A 26,063-nucleotide genomic window follows, 5' to 3' on the forward strand; every position below is an offset into this window, starting at 1 on the left:
AAGGTCACCCTCAGAAGCTGAGGCGATGGACGATTCCATTTATACAAGAATCTCAAAGTGACAAAGTGATAGAGACGTAGAACAGATTAGCAGGTGCTAGGGTGGGAGAGCGATTATAAAGGGGAAGCATGAGGGAGTTCCTACGTGGTGGTGGGACAGTTCTGTGTCTTGACTGTGGTGGTGGTTCTATAAAGCCATACATACAGGCAATAAAATGTTACAAAACTATACCTATAGACAAAGAAAAAGGAAGAGGAAAAGAAGGTGGAAGAGGAGGAAGAGCAGGAGAAAAGAAGGAAAAGGAGAAAAGGAAATGGAGGAGGAGGAAGAGAAAAAGAGAAACGAATTATGCAGAAACTGGTGAGATCTGAGTGACCTCTGCAACCTAGTTAAACGTGTGGTGCCAGTGCAGTTTCTGGTTTTGAAAATGTACCATATGCCGGGTGCGGTGGCCCATGCCTGTAATCCCAGCAGTTTGGGAGGCTGAGGCAGGCGGATTGCCTGAGGTCAGGAGTTTGAGACCAGCCTGGGCCACGTGGCAAAACCTCGTTTCTACTAAAAAGAACAAAAAAAATTAGTCAAGAATGGTGGCGGGAGCCTGTTATCCCAGCAACTTGGGAGGCTGAGGCAGGAGAATCGCTTGAACCCAAAAGGCAGAGGTTGCAGTGAGCCAAGATTGTGCCACTGCACTGCAGCCTGGCTGACAAAGATTCTGTCTCAAAAAAAAAAAAAAAAAAGTACTGTAGTTATAAGAGATTACCATTGGCTGGGCATAGTGGCTCACGCCTGTAATACCAGCACTTTGGGAGGCTGAGGCGAGCAGATCACTTGAGGCCAGGAGTTCAAGACCAGCCTGGCACACATGGTGAAACCCAGTCCCCACAAAAAATTAGCTGGGTGTGGTGGTGCATGCTTGTAATCCCAGCTACTTGGGAGTCTGAGGCAGGAGAATCCTTAAATCCAGGAGACAGAGGTTGCAGTGAGCCAAGATTGCACCACTGCACTCCAGCCTGGGTGACAGAGCAAGACTCTGTCTCAAAAAAAAAAAAAAAAAAAGAGAGATTAACATTGTGGGGAGCTGGCTAGTGGGTACACAGGAAGCTATAGGTATTAATTTTTTTTTTTTTTTGAGATGGAGTTTCGCTCTTGTTGCCTAGGCTGGAGTGCAATGGTGCAATCTTGGCTCACAGCAACCTCTGCCTCCCGGGTTCAAGCCATTCTCCTGTCTCAGCCTCCGGAGTAGCTGGGATTACAAGCATGCGCCACCACACCTGGCTAATTTTGTATTTTTAGTAGAGACAGGGTTTCTCCATTTTGGTCAGGCTGGTCTTGAACTCCCGACCTCAGGTGATCCGCCTGCCTCGGCCTCTCAAAGTGCTGGGATTACAGGCACGAGCCACCGCGCCCGGCCAGTATTAATATTTTAAAATTAAAAATTACATTTACAGAAAACTCTTAGGGCCGGGCGCGGTGGCTCAAGCCTGTAATCCCAGTACTTTGGGAGGCCGAGGTGGGTGGATCACGAGGTCAGGAGATCGAGACCATCCTGGCTAACACAGTGAAACCCCGTCTCTACTAAAAAATACAAAAAATTAGCCGGGCGTGTTGGCGGGCGCCTGTGGTCCCAGCTACTCGGGAGGCTGAGGCAGGAGAATGGCGTGAACCCAGGAGGTGGAGGTTGTGGTGAGCCGAGATCGCGCCACTGCACTCCAGCCTGGGGGACAGAGAAAGACTCCGTCTCAAAAAAAAAGAAAACTCTCGGCAGAACTTCAAATAAGGTAGGACAGAGCTTGGGCGGGTGGGGCCGCACACACCGGATTCAGGGGGAAGAAGTTGTCATCGACGGCTTCTTGTTTCCTGAGTCGGTTGTGAGAAGGGAACTGCAAGAGTGGGGCAGAGAACCAGAGTGTCTGAGCAAAACCTCCTCCATCTGCACATCCTGGGGACGAACCGGGCAGCCCGAGAGCTGCGGCCGCCCCAGTCCCGCTCCGCCTTTGAAGGGTAAAACCGAAGGCGGGGCCTTGGTTCTGGGAGAAGGGACGCTATGACCACAGAATTCCTCTCCCTGCTTTGCCTTGGTGAGTCCTCCAGGGCTGGGACGAATGGGCTTGGGCTGGTGAGGAAAACTCATGTGGGAGTGGAAGTCCAGGTGGAAATGCGGTGTGTGGAAGTAATGACTTCCATGCGTTGCACACCTGCGGTGGGTGGGTCTGGGCTGTGGGCGTCGCCGGCGTGAGTTCTGCCGCCCACATGCAAGCCACGAGGAGGCCGCGCTGCAGAGACACGGGGACAGACTCCGCTGAGAAATGCAGAGCTGTGGTGGGGTCTCCGTGTCTGTATCCACTAAATACCGCAGTATTGCCATCATCCTCCGTCGGAATAAGGAGGGCTGGGCTTAAGGATCTACAGGGTGCAAGGCTGTGGGCAAAAGGACAATTTTCTTCTCTGTCTCTCTATTATTTATTTATTTATTTATTTATGAGACACAGTCTCACTCTGTAGCCCAGGCTGGAGTGCAATGGCGTGATCTGGGCTCACTGCAACCTCCGCCTCCCAGGTTCAAGTGATTCTCCTGCCTCAGCCTCCCGAGTAGGTGGGATTACAGGTGCACACCACCACACCCAGCTAACTTTTGTATTTTAAGTAGAGACAGGGTTCCACCATGTTGGTCAGGCTGGTCTCAAGCCCCTGACCTCGGGTGATCCACCTGCCTCAGCCTCCCAAAGTGCTGGGATTACAGGCGTGAGCCACCACACCTGGCCCCAAGAAGACAATTTTCTGACCAGCCCGATTCTTAGGCTGATTTTAACGATCCTCCAGTTGAACCTGATGTATTCAGACAGAGCTCACACTGTGAAAAGGAAGACCTGGGTTATAATCTCGGCTTCACTACACAGAAGCTCTAGGCTTGACCCAGCAGAGCTCCACCTGCCTAAGGCCTCAGTTCCTCCCTGGTGCACAGGGGGTGTGGTGGACATCGACAAGCTTCATCTGCCTCAGTTCCTTCCTCCTTTTCTGGGTGCAGCCCTTCCTTTTGGGGTAATGCTCGTCTCCTACCACATTTGCACCTTAGATGAGCTTTTTTTTTTTTGACAGAGTCTTGCTTTGTCTCCCAGGCTGGAGTGCAGTGGTGTGATCTCGGCTCACTGCAACCTCCACCTCCTGGGTTCAAGCGATTCTCCTGCCTCAGCCTCCTGAGAAGCTGGGATTACAGGCGCCCTCCACCACACCTGGCTAATTTTTTGTATTTTTAGTAGAGACGGGGTTTCACCATGTTGGCCAGGCTGGTTTCAAACTCCTGACCTCAGGTGATCTGCCCGCCTCAGCCTCCCAAAGTGTTGAGATTACAGGTGTGAGCCAGTGCTCCCGGCATTCTTTAACTTGTAGATGCATCACTCCAATTGTTGGCTCTGTTTTTTTTTTTTCTTTAGACAGGGTCTCAGTTGCCCAGGCCAGAGTGCAGTGGCACCACCATAGCTCACTGCAGCCTCAACCTCCTGAGCTCAAGCAAGTCTCCCCGCAGCCTTCTGAGCAGCTAGAACTACAGGCACACACCACCATGTTGGACTAATTAATTTATGTTTTAGAGATGGGGTCTTGCTATATTGCCCAGGCTAGTCTTCAGCTCCTGGGCTCAAGCAATCCTTCCCGTTAGCCTTCTGAGCAGCTAGAACTACAGGTGCACACCACCACACTGGGCTAATTAAAATAATTTTTTTTGTAGAGATGGGATCTTTCTATATTGCCCAGGCTAGTCTCCAACTCCTGGGCTCAAGCAATTCTCATATCTTGGCCTCCCAAAGCACTATGATTGCAGCCTGGCCTCTCTGCCTCTGTCTTTGCATGGCCATCTTCCTTCTGCGTGTCTGTCTCTCTTTTTTCTTTTCTTTTTTTTTTTTTTTTTTTTTTTTTTGAGACGGAGTCTCGCTCTGTTCCCCAGGCTGGAGTGCAGTGGCGCGATCTCGGCTCACTGCAAGCTCTGCCTCCCGGGTTCACGCCATTCTCCTGCCTCAGCCTCCCGAGTAGCTGGGACTACAGGCGCCCACCACGACGCCCAGCTAATTTTTTGTATTTTTAGTAGAGATGGGGTTTCACCGTGTTAGCCAGGATGGTCTCGATCTCCTGACCTCGTGACCTACCCGCCTTGGCCTCCCAAAGTGCTGGAATTACAGACCTGAGCCACCGCGCCCAGCTCTTTTTCTCTTCTTGTAAATTATATTGGATTAGATACCCAGCCTACTCCAGTATGACCTCATCTTAGTTTAATTAATTACATCTGCAAAGATCAGATAATACTATTTTCAAATAAGGTCACATTCGCAGGTCCTGGGAGTTACAACTTGAACTTCTCTTTTCAAGAAACACAAATCAGCTGGGTGTGGTGGCTCATGCCTGTAATCTCAGGACTTTGAGAGGCCCAGGTGGGCAGATCTCTTGAGGTCAGGAGTTTGAGACCAGCCTGGCCAACATGGTGAAACCCCATCTCTACCAAAAATACAAAAATTAGCTGGGCATGGTGGTGAGCACCTGTAATCCCAACTACTCGGGAGGCTGAGGCAGGAAAATCGCTTGAACCTGGGAGGCAGAGGTTGCAGTGAGCTGAGATAGCACCACTGCACTCCAGCCTGGGTGACAGAGGGAGACTCCGTATCAAAAAAAAAAAAAGAAAAGAAAAAGAATATGGGGATTGGGCTGGGTGCAGGTAGCTCACACCTGTAATCCCAGCACGCTGGGAGGCCAAGGTGGAAGAATCGCTTGAACTCAGGTGTTCGAGACCAGCCTGGGCAACATAGTGAGTCCTCACCTCTACAAAAAAATTTAAAAATCAGCCGGGCGTGGTGTTGCGTGCCTGTAGTCCCAGTTATTTGGGAGGCTGAGACGGGCGGATCACTTGAGCCAAGGAGGTTGAGGCTGCAGCGAGCTGTGACTGCAGCCCGGCACTCCAGCCTGGGCCACAGAGTGAGACCCTGTCTCAAAAAGAAAAAGAATATAGGAATCACTGTTTGAACAGACGATGGGTGGATAGCAGAGATGAGATGACATGAGTCTAAAAGCGGGATTTGGGGAGGGTCTCAAAAGAGAGCCTGAGTCCTGGGATGCCCTGCCCACGCAGAGGCTGTTTCCTACCTGCCAATCCCAGCGAATCTCGCTGCCAACGCAGCCTCGGTCCATCGTGAGGCCTCCACCTCATTCGTCTGCGGTGAAGCTTGGTAGGGGGGTCACGTTCTGCATCGGCACCTGTGTCAACAAGAAACCAATGTCCTGAGACACTCTCGTGGCTCTAGAGAATTTCTACCTAAATTCTACGTAACTTCACCTGAAACAAGCCCCATGACTGACATCCCATTTTCCACCCAAGTTTACGACGCTCCCTTCCCGGCGGGGAATGTAGAGAACAGAACACAGAAGAGGGAGGAGATAATGTAAGTGGAAACCAAAGCTAAACTGAGGAGAGTATTTGGGACCAGAAGACACGAGGAAGGGGGAGCGGATTCTCTCTACTGGAACTGAGCAAGAAAACCCTCTCGGCCGGGCGCGGTGGCTCCCGCCTGTAATCTCAGCACTTTGGGAGGCCGAGGCGGGTGGATCAAGAGGTCAGGAGATCGAGACCATCCTGGCTAACACGGGGAAACCCCATCTCTACTAAAAATACAAAAAATTAGCCGGGCGTGGTGGCGGGCGCCTGTAGTCCCAGCTACTCAGGAGGCTGAGGCAGGAGAATGGCGTGAACCCAGGAGGCAGAGCTTGCAGTGAGCCGAGATCATGCCACTGCACTCCAGCCTGGGTGACAGAGCGAGACTCTGTCTCAAAAAATAAAAATAAATAAATAAATAAATAAATAAATAAATAAGTAAATATAAAAAATAAAACCCACCTCTCTCACTCCACGATAAAATAACCTTTGCATTTATTTAAGTGGCAAGGGTAAAAACTGCAATCAGGCTGGGCGCAGTGGCTCATGCCTGTAATCCCAGCACTTTGGGAGGCCGAAGCAGGCGGATCACTTGAGCTCAGGAGTTTGAGACCAGCCTGGGCAACATGGCAAAACCCCATCTCTACAACAACAACAACAACAAAAATTAGCTGGGCATGATGGCACACGCCTGTAGTCCCAGCTACTCTGGAGCCTGAGGTACGAGTATCACTTGAACCCAGAGGGTGGAGGAGGTTGCAGTGAGCTGAGATTGCACCACTGTACTCCAGCCTGGGTGACACAGTGAGACTCTGTCTCAAAACAAAACACTGCAATCACAGAAAATACAAGAAAAAAGCATAGGTGAATGTTGAACAATTTCTAGATGGTGAAAGAATGATTACTCGTGAAAGCAATTCAATACATCAGAAAAGGTTGCTGGGCCGGGCACGGTGGCTCACATCTATAATCCCAGCACTTTGGGAGGCTGAGGCGTGTAGATCACCTGAGGTCAGGAGTTCAAGACCAGCCTGGCCAACATGGTGAGACCCTGTCTCTACTAAAAATATAAAAATTAGCCAGGCGTGGTGGCGGGTGCCTGTAGTCCCAGCTACTCAGGAGGCTGAGGCAGGAAAATCGCTTGAACCTGGGAGGCAGAGGTTGCAGTGAACTGAGATCATGTCATTGCACTCCAGCCTGGGCAACAGAGCAAGACTACATCTCAAAAAAAAAAAAAAGAAAGAAGTTGCTGGAATTTTCTCCATACACCTAGCTTCTGAATGACAAACAATGGAACAAAAGTAAGAGGTAAGTCTGGGGAGATATTTGCCAAAAATATATACATATAGGTAATACATATGTTTAATATATGTATTATATTTATATATGTATTATGTATATGTGTACATATATTTAATATATTTATTATATATAATACATATATACATAATACATATATCTATATCTCAGACCTATAACGAGCTAGTCATACGTTCTCTGCTGGATTTGTACTCAAGGACAAGCACATAATTTTTCTCTCATTGAGATTTCTCTTCCAGGGCTGTGTCTGGGCTACGAAGATGAGAAAAAGAATGGTGAGTTTTCTCCTACTTAAACTTTATTTATTCCTGCATCCCACGCTTCATGACCTTTTCCTTTAATCATCTGAATTCTAGACTCAAATCAACTCTGAATTGTTTCCAGAGAAACCGCCCAAGCCCTCCCTCCACGCCTGGCCCAGCTCGGTGGTTGAAGCCGAGAGCAATGTGACCCTGAAGTGTCAGGCTCATTCCCAGAATGTGACATTTGTGCTGCGCAAGGTGAACGACTCTGGGTACAAGCAGGAACAGAGCTTGGCACAAAATGAAGCTGAATTCCCCTTCACAGACCTGAAGCCTAAAGATGCTGGGAGGTACTTTTGTGCCTACAAGAAAACAGCCTCCCATGAGTGGTCAGAAAGCAGTGAACACTTGCAGCTGGTGGTCACAGGTGAGAAGGGCAGCCTCAGATGTACTCTTTGATGCACACAGAGTCTTGCTGTGTCGCCCAGGCTGGAGTGCAGTGGCATGATCTCGGCTCACTGCAACCTCTGCTTCCTGGGTTCAAGCAATTCTCCTGCCTCAGCCTCCCAAGTAGCTGGGACTACAGGCGCCCACCACCACGCCCGGCTAATTGTTTGTTTGTATTTTTAGTAGAGATGGGGTTTCACCGTGTTAGCCAGGATGGTCTCCATCTCCTGACCTCGTGATCCACCTGCCTCAGCCTCCCAAAGTGCTGGGATTACAGGCATGAGCCACCGCGCCCAGCCTAATTTTTGTATTTTTTAATAAAGACGAGGTTGTACCATATTGGTGAGGTTGATCTCAAACTCCTGACCTCAAGTGATCCATCTGCCTCGGCCTCCCAAAGGGCTGGGATTACAAACGTGAACCACCGTACCCGGCCTTTTTTTTTTTTTTGAGAGGGAGTCTTGCTGTGTTGCCCAGGCTGGAGTGCAGTGGCATGATCTCAGCTCATTGCAACCCCCGCCTCCTGGATTCATGCAATTCACCTGCCTCAGCCTCCCAAGTAGCTGGAACTACAGGGGTGTGCCACCACACCTGGCTAATTTTTGTGTTTTAGTAGAGACAGGTTTTACCATGTTGGCCAGGCTGATCTCGAACTGCTGACCTCAAGTGATCTGCCCACCTCAGCCTCCCAAAGTGCTGAGATTACAGGAGTGAGCCACTGCACTTGGCTGCTTTTTTTTTTTTTTTTTTTGACAGAATCTTGCTCTGTCACCCAGGCAGGAGTGCAGTGGCATGAACACAATTCACTGCAGCCTCAACCTCCCAGGGTCAAGCAATTTTCCCATATCAGCCTCCCAAGTAGCTGGGAGTACAGACAAGCACCACCATACCTGGCTAATTTTTAAATTACTTGTTGAGACAGGATCTATGTTGCCCAGGCTGGTCTTGAACTCCTGAGCTCAGGTGATCCTCCTGCCTTGGCCTCCCAAAGTGCTGGGATTACAGGCGTGAGTTACCAAAGCCTGCCTGATACACGTATTTCTTTTCCTGTCGTGGGACGTGGCTGGGGAAGAAGGAACCTAGGAGACAAAAAGATAGATGCAGGCCGGGCACGGCTCGGTGGCTCATGCCTGTAATCCCAGCACTTTGGGAGGCAGAGGTGGACAGATCACTTAAGGTCAGGAGTTCGAGACCAGCCTGGCCAACATGGTGAAACCTTACCTCTACTAAAAATACAAAAATTAGCTGGGCGTGGTGGCAGGCGCCTGTAATCCCAGCTACTAGGGAGGCTGAGGCAGGAGGAGAAGCTCTTGAGCCCAGAAGGCAGAGGTTGTAATGAGCTGAGATTGTGCCACTGCACTGCAGCCTGGATGAAAGAGCAAGACTCTGTCTCAAAAAAAAAAGAAGAAGAAGGATAGATGCAACACCTTCAATGTGAAAATGGGAACTGAATGTGGGGCAAGATTCTCATCAGGGATTCTGAGAGGGTCCCAGTGATGTGGATGTGGGAGGGTGGTGTAGAATATGGTCAGTTAATAGAAAATTGAGGTATGGTAAGACTGACAGACCAAGTGATGATTGCCATGGAAAAGATGGTCTGTTACAGTCCCCAAGAGGAGGAGGAGGGCTATACTATGGGGGGGTATGGGGGGAAGCACTAGGGTCAATCGGGGCAGAGGGAGGAGGAAGAACTGTGGACCATAGCTTTGATTGTATTTTGTGGGGAGAACAAGATTAGAGTTGGCCAGGTGTGGTGGTTCATGCCTATAATCCCAGCACTTTGGGAGGCCGAGGAGGGCGGATCACCTGAGGTCAGGAGTTTGACATCAGCCTGGGTAACATGGCGAAACCCCATCTCTACAAAAATACAATAATTACCTGGGTGTGGTGGTGTGCACCTGTGCTTTCAGCTACTTGGGAGGCTGAGGCACGAGAATTGCTTGAATCCGGGAGGCAGAGGCTGTGGTGAGCCAAGATCGTGCCACTGCACTCGAGCCTGGATGATAGAATGAGAACCTGTCTCAAAAAAAAAAAAAAAAAAAAAAAAGAAAAAGAAAAAAGAAAAGAAAGAAAGAAAAGAAAAAGAAAAAAAGAATTGGCTTTGGGGTATAGAGGCTGTCCCTGGTTGTCTAGTTCTTGGACCTGGGGTGATTAGGAGGACAACATTGACCTTGAGTGTGAGAGCCCCATAATGAAGGTGTTTGGGAGTGTGGGCGCTCCGGATCTGTTGGCTTGCATTTGAGGGACATACTTAAGGACAAGTGGTTTACTGGCTCTAGAAATTAAACTAACCCTGGGAGGGGAGGTCCCACCAAGGGCAGCAAGGCCCCAAAATGTTAAAGCATCAAATGCAGAAAATGAAAGACATGGTTAATACGGAGAGATGGATGAGATAGTCCCCAAGTGCAGTAGAAAATGGAAAAGCCCTGGCCCTTCTCTTTACCTCCATTGCCTTGTCCTCTTCAGGATCACTCCCAGAACCTTTGCTCTCAGTCAATGTAGACCCTGGGATGACTCCAGGTCTCAGGACGCTGCGATGTCTCACTCCATACAATGGAACTGAATGTATTGTCATTGCTCTGCTGAAAATGGGGATCCCAGAACCATTACAAGTCAGGCAAGTGAGAAAAAACCAGACTGATTTCATGCTCTGGAACGTGACAAGTAATGACAGTGGAAACTACAGCTGTGTGTATTACCTGAGTAACTCATCACACTTGGCCTCCTTCCCCAGCAACGAGCTGGAGATCTGGGTGACAGGTGAGGATAGAGTGATAACACTGGCATTTGACACGTATCTAGCATTTTCTATGTTCCTGTCTCCACGACAGGTAACTTGCCTCCACTAACTCGTTCAGTCTTCACTTCCTATGAGGGTGGTTGTGTTACTAACTTCTTTTTGCTTATAGAGATTAGGTGACCTCCCCGGTGTCACAAAAACAATGAGCTTCACAGTTGCTGTTCAGACATAAGTGAAAATTTATATTTCTTTATACCAGAGAAGGAAAGCCAGAAAGAGTGTCCGGTGCTCTATGAGGGATGTAGGAATGGCAAATAATGGATTATGGGGCTAAGAGATCCCATTGTGTGGAAAAGTATGGCAGGCATGGTGCAGGCAACGGAAAAAAAATGATGAGGACCACGGTGAGAAGATGCACATGGGAGGATTGTAACATAAATGACTTGAGATTCCAAGGAAGAGGGATAAAGAATAATTTTACATCACTTTCATCTACCCATTTATCTACCCACCCATCCATCTATCAATCTACCCACCCATCCGTCTATCAACCTACTTACCCATCTATCAACCCACCCACCCATCTACCCACCTACCAAGCCATCCACCCTCCCACCCACTCATTCACCCATCCATCCACTCACTTATCCATCTATCCATCAACTCATCCATCCATCCATCCATCCATCCATCCATCCATCCATCCTTCCATCCACCCATCCATCCTTCCATCCTTCCATCCACCCACCCCTTCTTCCATTCACACTCCCACCCATCCAACTTTCCACCCACGCTTCCATCCATCCACTCATTCACCACTTTGTCCATCCATTCATCCTCCCACCCATCCATCCATCCATCCATCCATCCATCCATCCATCCATCCATTCATCTATCCACTAATCCATCCAACCACCAACCCTTCCATTCATCCATCCACCCACCCCCTCATCCATCTATCTACCCACCTACCCATCTATTTACCCAGCCACTCATTTGTCCATCCTTCCACCCATTCATCCACCCATCCACCCTTTCACCCATTCACTCACCCCCACCCACCTATCCATATCCATCCATCCATCCATCCATCCATCCATTCATTTATTAGTCACTAAACAATACCTCTCAATTGACCACAGTTGCTTCCAGCAGGTCAATCCTGCCATATCATGGGAAATCTCTGGAGAGACCTTACAGTCATCAGTGTAGTGTAGAAATAGCCATGGGTCCACACCAATGACTTAGCCTGGGCTTGGGGCATGATGAGTAACTGAGTACTTAATGTTTCACCTCTGATTTGCCCTCTTTCTGAGGCTCTTGATCAATGATACTCCAACAAGGTGCTCATCACTTTGATATTGGTTTCAAATTGTATTCCCAATAACTCTTTCTTGTAGTCTTAAGAATTTTTGCACCCACACTTTAGCCCTAAAAGCCTGGAGATTATTTGCCATTTTCCAGTTATGTTCTCTGGCATATCATCTACTGTTTCCTGATTTCTTCACCTCTATCGCAGCTGTACCATTACATCACAAGACAGGCTATAGTATCAATTTCCAGTGGTTGATTTTCCAGGTCAGCCTTCCATATACAATCTGTTTGCTGCTTTGCAAATCACTTTATTATACTACTTTTTACTTATTACAAAATGGGCATATAAATGCTTCCATTACAAAAAAATTAATGCAAAATACCTGGCACAAAAATAGCTGCCCGTTCACCCTACAAATTCAGATACTTTGGTAGATCCTGAGCATATTGTAGGAACTGAGACAGACCAGGTCTCTGGCCAACAGGAGCTCACATTCTTCTTTGAAAGAAAGAAATAAATAAATAAGAGCAAGCTATCGGAGTAATTAAAAAACACATTATAGATGGAGAATAACTGTGAGAGGCATTGTATTAGTGATCTATGGCTGCAAAACAAATTACCACTAATTTAGCAGACTGAAACACCTATTTATTATCTCACAGTTGATGTGGGTCAGGAGTCTAGGCACAGCTTAGCTGAGTCCTCTGCTTTGGGTCACATTTATGTTACATTACATAAAACTCTGTTTGCTAGGGCATTTGCTCTCTCTTTCTTCTCTCTCTCTCTCTCTCTCAATCTCTCTTCTTGCAAGTGCTGCAGAATCAGTCTAGCATGAATCCTACAGCTGTAAAGAGCCAGATATTGCTAGCAACCACAGGAGTGGAGAAATGGACCCTTCCCCAGTCAAGCCTCCAGATGAGAACACAGCCCTGTGTCACTCAGGCTGGAGTGCAGTGGTACGATCTCAGCTTACTGCAAGCTCCGCCTCCCGGGTTCATGCCATTCTCCGGCCTCAGCCTCCTGAGTAGCTGGGACTACAGGTGCCCGCCACCTCTCCCAGCTAATTCTTTGTGTGTTTAGGAGAGACGGAGTTTCACCATGTTAGCCAGGATGGTCTCGATCTCCTGACCTCATGATCCGCCCACCTCGGCCTCCCAAAGCGCTGGGATTACAGGCGTGAGCCACCGTGCCTGGCCGAGTAGGTGATATTTTAACTTAGACTAGGTGGTGCCACTGGGGAGATAGATATATAGGCCGGGTGCAGTGGCTCATGCCTGGAAGCATTCTGAGTGGCCAAGGCAGGTTGATCACTTGAGGCCATGAGTTTGAGACCAGCATGGCCAACATGGTGAAACTCCATCTCTACTAAAAATACAAAAATTAGCAGGGTGTGGTGGCAGGCACCTGTAATCCCAGCTACTTGGAAGGCTGAGGTAGGAGAATCTCTTGAACCCGGGAGGCGGAGGTTGCAGTGAGCTGAGATCATGCCACTGCACTCCAGCCTGGGTAACAGTGCAAGACTCAAAAAAAAAAAAAAAAGAAAGAATTTGGGTGAATGGTGTTCTTTGTCAAGATAGAGAAGACTGGCAAGGAATCAAACTGGAGGGGGCGTTAGCAGTGTCATTCATAAATATTTTTGTTATTAAAAATACTATCAAACTCCAGGAGTATTAGGAAGAGTAATCTGAGGCTCTGTCCATGCTCTGAGGACCCAGGGAGCATCTAGGGAATGGAGAAGCCATTCTCTTTTCTGCTTCCCAAAGAAGACAGGAAGTCTATAAGTAGGACGTGAGGACTCCTGTCCCCAAGGTTCCTGTATGATTAGCGTAATTCCTTTTCTTCCCTCCTATTTTCTAGATAAACACGATGAACTTGAAGCTCCCTCAATGAAAACAGGTAAGAGAATTAGGAAGGAGATGTTTTTCCCAATTAGATCTGCTTCATGAGATGGGGGATCACCTTTGCTTAAAGTGCACAAGGAGAACTTTATTTTTATTTATTTATTTGTTTGTTTGTTTGTTTTTTGAGATAGAGTCTCGCTTTGTCACCCAGGCTGGAGTGCAGTGGTGCAATCTCAGCTCACCGCAACCTTCGCCTCCCAGGTTCAAGCAATTCTCCTGACTCAGCCTCCCAAGTAGCTGGGACTACAGGTGCGTGCCACCACACCCAGCTAATTTTTGTATTTTTAGTAGAGACGGGGTTTCACCATGTTGGCCAGGCTGGTCTTGAACTCCTGACCTCGTGATCTGCCCACCTCAGCCTCCCAAAGTGCTGGGATTATAGGTGTGAGCCACTGCACCCGGCCTATTTATTTTTTTGAGACAGTCTCGTTCTGTCCCCCAGGCTGGTGTGAAGTGGCACAATCTCAGCTCACTGCAACCTCCACTTCCTGGGTTCTGGGTTCAAGCAATTCTCCTGCCTCGGCCTCCCGAATAGCTGGGATTACAGGCACCCACCACCATATCCAGCTCAGTTTTGTTTTTTGTTTTTTGTTTTTAGTAGAGATGGGGTTTCACCATGTTGGCCAGGCTGGTATCAAACTCCTGACCTCAAGCAATTCCCCTGCCTCAGCCTCTCAAAGTGTTGGGATTACAGGCATGAGCCACCGCACCCGGCCTAGAAGAAGAACTTTAATGCCCATTTTCTCAATGTTATTGGGGAAACTGCTGTGTTTTGAGGGTGGGGGATGAGGGGAGATAACCTCTAAAGTGCTTCTGGGTTCTGAAGAAGCTGGTGTGTAAAACAGCACAGAGGGCGTTGTTTGCCATACGACATGATGAAAAATTAGGGTGGGATTTGGGGAATAATGGGGGTGAATTTTTGGGTGACCCATTTGGGGAGTAGGACTGGGACCTACGCAGAGTAGCTACTTTGGGAATATGTATAATCAAGAGTTTGTTATAACTCTAAAATTCTCAAACACAGGTGAATATTGAATTTTTTTCCCTAATGTTGATTATTCATTAGCAATTGACTAAGATTCTGTCCTCAGAGGTTCTCATAAAAATTAGAGCTTTTGGGCCAGGCGAGGTGGCTCACACCTGTATTCCCAGCACTTTGGGAGGCTGAGGTGGGCGGATCACCTGAGGTCAGGAGTTCGAGTGTCTACTAAAAATACAAAAATTTGCCAGGCATTGTGGTGGGTGCCTGTATTCCCAGCTACTCAAGTGACTGAGGCAGGAGAATTGCTTGAACCTGGGAGGCAGAGGTTGCAGTGAGCTGAGATTACACCACTGCACTCCAGTCTGGGCAACAGAGTGAGACTCTGTCTCCAAAAAGAAAAAAAAAAAAAATTAAAAAAAAGTTAGAGCTTTTGGCAGCATTTGGCTGAAACAGGAGCTCATCCAGACTTTAAGGGCCAAATGCAGAATATAAATTGGCATCTAGATGCTTAATCATCCTTCCTTTCAGCAAGTCATAATCTTCCTGCAACCTACTCCAAAGAGCCAAAGTTGCTGAAGGTTGTTGCTAGCAGTCTGTGCTGGTATAACCAGTTTTTAAAAAGGTATCCTCCAAAGTGTTCTTGCAAGATAGCTATTTGAAACGTTTTTATTCCATGATAGTAGGCTTGGGAAATGACTGCTACCCTAACACTATGAACGCAATTCATGTCAGGAACATTTTCTAAGTAAGATATGAAATTTAACGGGAGAGAGGAACACAGAAGTATCAGAAACAAGGTGAGAGATCTAGTGAGGTGTGAGGGGGAGGAGGAAGAGAAGCTTTTCTATTCTGAGCTCTTGTATCATTTATTTTCGTTCTTTTTTTATTGATATATTATTCACATTCCAAAAATTCACCCTTGTAAAGTATACAATTCACTGGCATTTTGTATAACCATCACCACTACATAATTCCAGAACATTCTCATCATCCTAAAAGAAAATCTTGTACCCATTAAGCAGTCATTCCTCATTTCCCACTTTCCCACCAGGCCCTTCCAACCATTCATATGCCTCTTTGTGTCTATGATTTCGTCTATTCTGGACATTTTGTGTAAGTGGATTCATACACTATGTGATCCTTTGTGACTAGTTCCTTTCTCTTTAGCATAATGTTTTCGAAGTTTATCCGTACTGTAGCATGCATCAGTGTTTCATTTCTTGTCATGGTGAAAAGCATCGTATTGTATGGATAGACCACATTTTGCTTATCCATTCTTTTTTTTTTTTTTTTGAGATGGAGTCTTGCTCTGTTGCCCAGGCTGGAGTGCAGTGGCACAATCTCAACTCACTGCAACCTCCACCTCCCAGGTTCAAGTGATTCTTCTGCCTCAGCCTCCTGAGTAGCTGGAACTACAGGTGCCCATCACCATGCCCAGCTAATTTGTGTATTTTTAGTAGAGAGGGAGTTTCACCATGTTGGCCAGGCTGGTCTCAAACTCCTGACCTTAGGTGATCCACCCGCCTCGGCTTCCCAAAGTGCTGGGATTACAGACGTGAGCTACTGTGCCTGGCCCCATTCTTCCTTTGATGGACATTTGTGTTGTCTGCACCTCTTGGCTAAAGTGAATAATGGTGCTGGAACACAGTGGTAGGAGTATCTGTTTGCCTCCCCACTGTAAATTATCTTGGGTATGTACCTAGAAGTGGATTTGCTAGGACATATGGTGACTATTATGTTCGACTTTTTGAGGAACTGCCAAATCATTTTCCATTGTGGCTGTATCATGTTATCTTCCTTCCAGTAATATACGTGGGTTCCAATATCTCCACATCCTTGTCAACACTTACTTTTCTTTTTTTAAATTATAGCCATCCCAGTGGGTATTATATAATTTCTTAAAATGTATTTTTTGAGTTCAAATTTGTATCATCACAATTCTAAACAGAATAAAATATCTTTGCCGGGCGCAGTGGCTCACGTCTGTAATCCCAGGACTTTGGGAAGATGAGGCAGGAGGATCACTTGAGCCCAGGGGTTCAAGACCAGCCTGGGCAACCTGGTGAGATCCCATCTCTACAAAAAATACAAAAATTAGCCAGGCGTGGTGGTGTGCACCTGCAGCCCCAGCTGCTTGGAAGGATCAGGCAGGAAGATCGTTTGAGCCCAGGAGGTTGAGGCTTCAGTAAACTGTGATTGTGCCACAGCACTCCAGCCTGGGTGACAGAGCGAGACCCTGTCTCAGTAAAGAAATAAAAAAGTAAAATATCTTTAAGCACAGGTATAATGTCCCCAGCCTGTATGTATATGCCTCAAACACAATAGAAAAGGACCCTATGTTCAATCGCTATGTAGAGAATGAAGATGAATTTTATCACACAAGACTTGGCTTTCTTTCTGGTGTCTGTGGCTCCATTTATGCCCATGTCAGGCTGTATGTTGTTGCTCAGTCTGATTCTAATAGCATAGCAACTTATAATTTATTCTGGCAATTTGCAAATACTGATGCGAAATTTGGCCAGGATATGTGGACATCTCAGGGTGAACCCAGTTCAGCTAATTATGGGGTCATATGAAGACGAGAATTTTGCAATAATGTACTTCTCATTTCTAGTGAATTGCTGCATGAAAGATACTGTAGGCTGGAAAAGGGGAGAACAGAAAGGACAAGGCAAGGCTGCTGTTCCTCTGCTTCCATCTGGGGAAACTGAGAGTCCAGGAGCAGCTGTTCCTGCCCTGTTTTCATAAGTCCTTGGAGATGCACTGATAGAATTGTTGCTTATGGCCGGGCATGGTGGCTCATGTAATCCCAGCACTTTGGGAGGCAAAGTTGGGCAGAACACTTGAGCTCTGGAGTTTGAGACCAGCCTAGGCAACATGGTGAAACCTCATCTCTACTAGAAATATAAAAAATTAGCGGGGTGAGGTGGCGGGCGCTTGTAATCCCAGCTCCTTGGGAGGCTGAGGGAGGAGAATTGCTTGAACCCCGGACGTGGAGGTTGCAAACCTGAGATTGTACCACTGCACTCCAGCCTGGGAGACAGAGTGAGACTGTCTCAAAAAAAAAAAAAAAAAAATGTTGCTTTTGAGGGGTTCTCTGATTCAGCTCCACCAGAAGCAGGCTCTTAGACAGCATTAGTGTGAAAGTGACATTGTATTTTATTTATTATTTATTTAGTTTTGAGACAGAGTTTCGCTCTTGTTGCCCAGGCTGGAGTGCAATGGCGTGATCTCAGCTCACTGCAACCTCCGCCTACCGGATTCAAGCAATTCTCCTGCCTCAGCCTCCCAAATAGCTGGGATTACAGGCATGCACCACCACGCCCGGCTAATATTGTATTTTTAGTAGAGATGGGGTTTCTCTGTGTTGGTCAGGCTGGTCTCGAACTCCCGACCTCAGGTGATCTGCCTGCCTCGACCTCCCAAAGTGCTGGGATTACAGGCATGAGCCACCGTGCCTGGCTTGAAAATTACATTTTAGGGAGTGGGGAAGAAGGGCTGGGAGGAAAAGAGATTAAACAAGGTTGGGATATCCGTGTCCCTCAGATGGTATCTTTGGCTCAATCCTGCAGAAAAGCAGTGGAGACAGAAGGTCAAAGACCGGAGGCTAGGGAGCTGGGGTCTTCACAGCAGTCAGTGGCAGTTTGCCCCGGGCGTGTAAATTCCAAGGCATTTGGAGCTCTCCCAGGCAGTCCCCCAAAGAAGAGATACAAATGTTCACTTTGGAAAGGGAAAGAAGCCACGATCTAGAATGCATAAAAGTGGGAAAGGGATCTGGGGAACATGGGTTGAGGAACATTGACAGAATCTGTTACAGAAAGAGATGGGTGTGGGTGGAATATTGGGTGAAAAAAATCATCATTATACCTACAATCCCATTATCCTACACAATGAGTCAGTTTCTAGACTGAGTGCTTTAAAGCCAGGATTTTTCATCATTACCTAACTCTTCAAGTTAGATATTATTAGCTCTCTGCCCCCTCCTTATATTTAACCAAAAAATAACGTATTCCAGAAAGGGAAGGGAACATTCACAAAGTCAGGAGGTAGGAGACCCAGTACTAGAACTCAAGTATGTCTTGTTTCAAACTCTCCACTCCTTTTGCTGCTCCCTGATGATCAGCTCAGAAAGAACTTTATTTCAGGGAGGGGGATAGATAGATAATTAGATATGATAGATAATAGGTAAGTAGGTAGATAGATAACTAGATATGATAGATTAGATAGATACATAGATGATAGGTAGATAAGTAGCTAGATATGATAGATTAGATAGACAGATGATAGGTAAGCAGGTAATAGATAACTAGATACAATAGGTTAGATAGGTAAGTAACTAGACAGATAGCTGGATATGATAGATTAGATAGATAAATAGATGATAGGTAAGTAGGTAGATAGATACAGATAGATTAGCTAGCTAGCTAGATGATAGATAACTAGATATAATAGATAAGATAGATGATGATTAGATAGACAGAAAATTAGATATGATTGATAGATACATTAGATAGATGATAGATTACATAGATAGATGATAGGTAACTAGGTAGCTAGATAAAGCTAGATAGATAGATAGACAGACATACAGATACACGGATAGATACATAGATACCTAGATAGGTGACAGAGTTGCAAAATAGAAAAATTAGATAGGTAGATAGATAGATAACTAGATAGGATAGATTAAATAGATTATAGTAGGTGAATAGACAGATACATACAGATGATAGATGATAGAGAGATGATAACTAGTTATGATTGACAGATACATTAGATAGATGATAGATTTGGTAGCTAGATGATAGGTAAGTCGGTAGATAGATAAGTGATAATTAGATATGATAGGATGGATAGATTAGATAGACGACAGGTAAGTAGGTGAATAGACAGATAAAGATAGATACATAGATGCCTAGATAAGTGATAGATTAACAAGATAGAAAAATTAGACAGTTAATTACATATGATAGGATAGATTGGATAGGTGATAGGCAAGTAGGTAGATAAGTGATAATTAGATAGGATGGATAGATTGGATAGATGATAGGTAAGTAGGTAGAGAAACAGATAAAGATAGATAGGTAGATAGATGATAGATACCTAGATAGATGGTAGATAGATTAGCGAGATAGATAAATTAGATAGGTAATTCTCTATATATAGACATGTAGAAATGCCAACACAAACATAGTCAGTGAACCAAGTAGGTGAAGGGTCTGGATGTGAGACCCTCTGTTGGTGCAGAGGACCAGGCATGTGAAGCATCTCAGACTTGGCTCTGTAATGTGACCACGGATCATTGCACCCCTAGGAAAAATTCTCAGACTCAAAGCACACTAACAAAGACAGCGGGGGTCTTGGTGAAGCCCCCCTCTGGGTCTTCACTTCTATAGTCGATCAACTTCTTTCCTTAATCATGTTTCTGCTACTTACTCCTTAAAGTCTCATGACTTGTGTTTCTTGACTCTAAAGTGCCAAGAAGAACAAAAAACGGGGGGAACTGCATGGACTCTGTCGCCTAGCTTTAGTAACAGGTTGCTCGCTCTTCCTCAACGCTGTGAGCTTTGCACGCAACCCTTGTTGTAATCCCAGGAGTCACACGGGAATGCATGCCCTTCACCAGTGGGAGGGAAATAATTGTACTACCTTGCAGGGTTGTTGTAAGAATTTAAAACGCTATGATGTAGACTTGCATGGCAATATTGCTCAAGAACTAGTTTTTTTGTTTTGTTTTGTTTTGTGTTTTTGTTTTTTAATTGGTAAAAATTTTATCTCCTGAGAGGGATGCTTTTTTGAGTTGGAGTCTCGGTCAGTCGAGTGTATGATGCAGTGGTGCGATCTCGGCTCACTGCAACCTCCGCCTCCCAGGTTCAAGCAATTCTCTTCTGTCAGCCTCCTGAGTAGCTGGGACTACAGGCGTGTGCCACCATGCCCAGCTTATTTTTTATATTTTTCGTAGAGACAGGGTTTCACCATGTTGGCCAGGCTGGTCTCGAACTCCAGACCTCAAGTGATCCACCTACTTCACTCTCCCAAAGTGCCAGGATTACAGGCGTGAGCCACCGCGCCCGGCCACTGGTCATTCTTTTCTACCCTGGTCTAACTCTGTTCTTATTAGGAATCCTCCCTGAATTCTCCCAGCTGATCCCTTGTCGTTCTGGTGTCTTGGGGAATCATGTCTCCTTCAGAGAGCCCCACCCCTCCCCACTCTAAACGCCTTCCATGCCCTTGTCACTGCTGTTCATTACCTGGCATCAACGAGCTCTTTGAAGTGTGTTTGAAGTTGGCTGGGCGTGGTGGTCTGTACTCCCAGCTACCCTGGAGGCCGAGTGAGGAGGACCACTTGAGCCCAGGAATTCGAATATGATCGCACCACTGCACTCCAGCCTGGGCAACAATGGGAACCCATTGGCACACCTGGGATTGGCACCCTGAGCTCCCATCCCAGCCCATTCTGTGACCTCCCTCCTCTCCCCTCTTCTCCCCTCCATTGCCCTCACCCTCTCCCCAGAATCTTCACATCCCATCCTTTCACATCTCTCTCTCTCTTTAAAAAAAGAAAAAAACACGTTTGAAGTCAAGAGCTGAGATCATGTGTGTGTTAGCCAGGGTTTTCCAGAAAAACAGAACCAATAGAACATATAGATATAAGCTGGGTGTGGTGGCTCACGCCTGTAATCCCAGCACTTTGGGAGGCCGAGGCAGGCGGATTGCCTGAGGTCAGTAGTTCAAGACCAGCCTGGCCAACATGGTGAAACCCCGCCTCTACTAAAAATACAAAAATTAGCCGGGCGTGGTGGTGGGTGCCTGTAATCCCAGTTACTCAGGAGGCTGAGGCAGGAGAATTGCTTGAACCCGGGAGGCGGAGCTTGCAGTGAGCCAAGATTGCACTATTGCACTCCAGCCTGGATGACAAGAGTGAGACTTTGTCTCAAAAAAAAAAAAAAAAAAAGAACATATACATGTAGATACATATATGGAGAGAGAGATTTAAGGGATTGGTTCACATGATTGTGGGGGGCTGGCAAGTCTGAAATCTGCAGGGCAGGCGGGCAGGAGATCCAGGGGAGACTTGATATTGCAGCTTGAGTCTGGAGGCAGAATTCCTTCCACCTTGGGGGACCTCAGTCTTTTCTCTTAAAGTCGTAAAGCCTTCAACTGATAGGATGAGGCCCACCCGTATGACAGTAGGTCATCTGCTTTACTCAAAGTCTATTGGTCCAAACGTCCAGCTCCGAGGAAGTTCCATTCCGAGGCGGGAGATCCAGACTTGGAAGCCAGGCCATCTGTCTGGTTTCTCTAAGCTTTTCTGCTCACCCCATCAGTGGATTTCAGACACTGATTACACAGACAGACGTGGTGGCTCACGCCTGTAATCCCAACTACTCGGGAGGCTGAGTCAGGAGAATTGTTTGAACCAAGGAGGTGGAGGTTGCAGCGAGCCAGGATCACACTCCAGCCTGGGTGACAGAGCACAGCTCCATCTCAAAAAAAAAAAAAAAAAAGTGTATATATATATATATATATATATATATATATACACATTTATATATATATGCACATATATATTTATATATATACATACATTTCTTTATATATGTATATATATATATATACACACATATATATGGAACAACTGGAACAGAGCTGGCTCACAATAAATGATCAATATCATTGCTATGCACCAAACATTCCCTGGGAATTTTTGGAATTTCCTATGCGCCAAGCACTGTTCCAGCCCTTTCTATAGGTACTGACCTACCATCCAATAAAGTAGCTACTGCTGCTATCCTCACTTTACAGATGGGGAAACAGAAGCTTGGAGAAGATTAAGGAAATTCCCCAAAGCAATAGGAAATTCCAGCTCCGAGGTGGGAGATCCAGGCTTGGAAGCCAGGACGTCTGTCTGGCTCCTCTTAGCTTTTCAGCTCACCCCCATCAGTGGATTTCAGGAGCCAGGCTGATTCTCTGACCTGCTCTTCCCTCTCCAGACACCAGAACCATTTTTGTCACCATCTTCAGCTGCATCTCCATCCTTCTCCTCTTCCTCTCAGTGTTCATCATCTACAGATGCAGCCAGCACGGTGAGCTCAGAGAACGCAAAGGGAGAGAGGGGGAGTGAAGGATTTTCTCGGTAGGTAAATTCCTCCTGCATTTTTTGTAGGTTCGTCATCTGAAGAATCCACCAAGAGGTAGACGCTTGGCATAGCTCATACTCCACTTAGTTCCCATGTCATTCTCAAGGGAACCCACTGGCACATCTGGGATTGGCACCCTGAGCTCCCATCCCAGCCCATTCTGTGACCTCCCTCCTCTCCCCTCTTCTCCCCTCCTCTCCCCTCCATTGCCCTCACCCTCTCCCCGAAATCTTCACATCCCATCCTTTCACGTGTCTCTCTCTCTCTCTCTCAGAACCAGCCATTCCAAACTTCCAGAGCAGGAGGCTGCCGGTAAGGGACCGGGGAAGTTTAAGGGAATCACCGGATAGAAAGACTAAGTTCTGACTCCTGCAGCTGAGAACTGATTTTTTTTTTTTCTTTCTCACTCAGAGGCAGATTTATCCAATATGGAAAGGGTATCTCTCTCGGTAAGTCCTCCCGCTTAGGAGTCCCACAAGAGCTCCCTCACCACAATGGGCTGGTCGTGTGTGCCTCCTGGTTAAGCCCGTACAGAAATGTATAGTTTATCACCCATGTGGTCTTAGACAAGTCACGAAACTCCCCTAATGGGAACCAAAATCTCCATTTAAAAGGCATATGGACGGGCTGGACGCGGTGGCTCATGCCTGTAATCCCAGCACTTTGGGAGGCCGAGGTGGGCGGATCACGAGGTCAGGAGATCGAGACCATCCTGGTTAACACAGTGAAACCCTGTCTCTACTAAAGACACAAAAAATTAGCTGGGCGTGGTGGCGGGCGCCTGTAATCCCAGCTACTCAGGAGGCTGAGCCAGGAGAATGGCGTGAACCCGGGAGGCAGAGGTTGCAGTGAGCCGAGATCACGCCACTGCACTCCAGCCTGGGCAACAGAGCGAGACTCTGTCTCAAAATAAATAAATAAATAAAAATTTAAAAAAATGAGAAAAGGCTTACGGAGATCCATTGATGTCACAGACATAAAGGGTTATAAAAACAGAAAAGAAAAAGAAATGCATCTGGTGTGACCGAGGACCTGGATTTTAAATTAAATTTAATTGTAATTAATTTAAATGTCAATAGCCATGTGTGGCTAGTGGCTGCCATATTGAACACTCAGTTCTAATATTCATCTATTTTCTCCAAAGACGGCAGACCCCCAAAGAGTGACCTATGCTGAGCTAAGCACCAGCGCCCTGTCTGAGGCAGCTTCCGACACCACCCGGGAACCCCCAGGATCTCATGAATATGCAGCACTGAAAGTGTAGCAAGAAGACAGCCCCGGCCACTAAAGGATGGGGGATCGTGCTGGCCAAGGCTATCGGAAACGTGGAGATGCAGATGACTCTGTGTCCCTTGCTCTTCATCCGTATCAATAAAATTAAGTTTCTCATCTTAAAAAGAAATCTGACTTATTTATGGATTATTCATGCCCAAGAACCCCACCATACTCTTTCTACCCCACATTTCCTCCTAGAACAATTCAAGGAAATAAGAAATAATGATTGATCAGCTATCCAGGAAGAAATGTAAGAATTATTGAACATCTCCAGGAAGCACAAGCAAAAAAGAAAATGGCCGGGCTCACACCTGTCATCCCAGCACTTTGGGAGGCCGGGGCGGGTGGATCATCTGAGGTCAGAGTTCAAGACCAGCCTGACCAACATGGTGAAATCCCATCTCCACTAAAAATACAAAATTAGTTGGACGTGGTGGCGGGCGCCTGTAATCCCAGCTACTTGGGAGACTGAGGCAGGAGAATCGCTTGAACCCAGGAGGCAGAGATTGCAGTGAGCCGAGATGGCGCCATTACACTCCAGCCTGGGCAATGGAGTGAGACTCCATCACAAAAAAAAAAAAAAAAAAAAAAAAAAAAAAACGCCCAGAGCTGCAAACTCCTAGACCAGAGGGCAGAAAACAAAAGGACTAGAGAGTAACACATCCAGCTTTGTGGGCTGTAGGATCTCTGCTGAGACTACCCCACTCTGCTGTTGTACCATGAAAGCAGCCATCGCTGACATGTAAACAAGTAGGAGTGGCGGTGTTCGAATAAAACTTTATTTACAACCTCATGTTCTCACTCATGTAGGAGCTAAAAAAGTAGATCTCATGAAGGTAAAGAGAGAGTTATCAAAGGCTAGAAGGGGTGGGATAGTTAATGGGCACAAACACAGTTAGATAGAAGGAATAAGTTCAAGTGTTTAATAGCACAGAAGGGTGACTATAGTTAATAACAATACATTGTATATTTCAAAACAGCTAGAAGAGAAGATTTGAAACATTCCCAACACAAATGATCAATGAGCCAGGTGCAGTGGCTCACTCCTGTAATCCCAACACTTTGGGAGGCCAAGATGGGTGGATCACCTGAGGTCAGGTGTTCAAGACCAGCCCAGCCAACATGGTGAAACCCCATCTCTACTAAAAATACAAAAATTAGCTGGGTGTGGTGGTGCACGCCTGTAATCCCAGCCACTTGGGAGGCTGAGGCAGAAGAATCGCTTGAACCCGGGAGGTGAAGGTGAGTGAGCCGAGATGCCACCACTGTACTCCAGCCTGGGTGACAGAGAGAGACTCTGTCTCGAAAAGAAAAAGATAAATGTTTGAGGTGGCGAATATCCTAAATACCCTGATTTGAGTATTATACATTCTGTGCATGTATCAAACTATCACATGTATGTCATAAATATGCATAAATATTATGTATCTATAGAAAGTTTTTTTTTTTTTTAGATGGAATCTTGCTCTGTCGCCCAGGCGCCGGAGTGCAGTGGCGTGATCTCAGCTCGCTGCAACCTCTCCCCGCAGGTTCAAATGATTCTCCTGTCTCAGCGTCCCGAGTAGCTAGGATTACAGGTGTCTGCCATCACACCTGGCTAATTTTTTTGTATTTTTAGTAGAGATGGGGTTTCACCATGTTGGCCAGGCTGGTCTTGAACGCCTGACCTCAGGTGATCCGCCTGCCTCAGCCTCCCAAAGTGCTGGGATTACAGGCGTGAGCCACCGTGCCCAGCCCAGAAAGTTGTTTTAAAAACAAAAAATTTTATTTGCAAAAATAAGCTGTAGGCTGTAGTGTGCCAACCTTTGTGCTAGGCCAGTGCTTTTTAAAGTCTGCTTGAGCCATCACCCCAACCACTTCTGGCCCTGATGAGGGTCCAGGGCAGGAAGGAGAGAGTGTCTTAGTCCATCCAGGCTGCTATCAACATACCAAAGACCTGGCAGCTTACAGACAACATATAGTTATTTCTCACCGTTCTGGAGGCTGGAAGGCCAAGACAAAAGCACTGGTAGATTCAGTGTCTGCTGAGGGCTTTTTTCCTGGTTCATAGCTGGCACCTTCTTGCTGTGTCCTCACATAGTGAAAGAGACTGGGCCGGGCGCAGTGGCTCATGCCTGTAATCTCAGGACTTTGGGAAACCGAGTGGGGGCACGGATCACCTGAGATCAGAAGTTCGAGACCAGCCTGACCAACATGGTGAAACCCCGTCTCTACTAAAAATACAAAAATTAGCTGGGCACAGTGGTGGGTGCCTATAATCCCAGCTACTTGGGAGGCTGAGGCAGGA

General features: G+C 46.7%; 1 protein-coding gene across 3 annotated transcripts; it reads left to right on the forward strand.

The window, feature by feature from the left end:
• Positions 1-1,924: 1,924 nt before the first annotated feature.
• Positions 1,925-23,903, forward strand: VSTM1 (V-set and transmembrane domain containing 1). 3 transcript variants are annotated; one of them, XM_055239043.1, is made up of 9 exons: positions 1,925-2,078; positions 6,973-7,008; positions 7,118-7,402; positions 13,335-13,373; positions 22,355-22,447; positions 22,528-22,555; positions 22,776-22,813; positions 22,913-22,950; positions 23,646-23,903. In XM_055239043.1, exons 1-9 carry the CDS (start codon positions 2,045-2,047, stop codon positions 23,763-23,765), a joined length of 711 nt encoding a protein of 236 aa, XP_055095018.1. In that variant the 5' UTR covers positions 1,925-2,044; the 3' UTR covers positions 23,766-23,903. The 3 variants fall into 3 exon arrangements, with proteins under 3 accessions (XP_055095018.1, XP_055095019.1, XP_055095020.1); XM_055239044.1 differs by lacking the exon at positions 22,355-22,447; XM_055239045.1 differs by lacking the exons at positions 6,973-7,008; positions 7,118-7,402; positions 13,335-13,373.
• Positions 23,904-26,063: the final 2,160 nt, after the last annotated feature.

This window comes from Symphalangus syndactylus, chromosome 13, assembly GCF_028878055.3.
Source record: "Symphalangus syndactylus isolate Jambi chromosome 13, NHGRI_mSymSyn1-v2.1_pri, whole genome shotgun sequence".
Classification (NCBI taxonomy): Eukaryota; Metazoa; Chordata; class Mammalia; order Primates; family Hylobatidae; genus Symphalangus; species Symphalangus syndactylus.

Coding starts and splice junctions, on each gene's coding strand:
- VSTM1 (XM_055239043.1), top strand. CDS start 2,045: ATGACCACAGAATTCCTCTCCCTGCTTTGCCTTG. Junction 2,079..6,972: donor CCTCTCCCTGCTTTGCCTTG/GTGAGTCCTCCA, acceptor TTTCTCTTCCAG/GGCTGTGTCTGGGCTACGAA. Junction 13,374..22,354: donor AGCTCCCTCAATGAAAACAG/GTAAGAGAATTA, acceptor TTCCCTCTCCAG/ACACCAGAACCATTTTTGTC.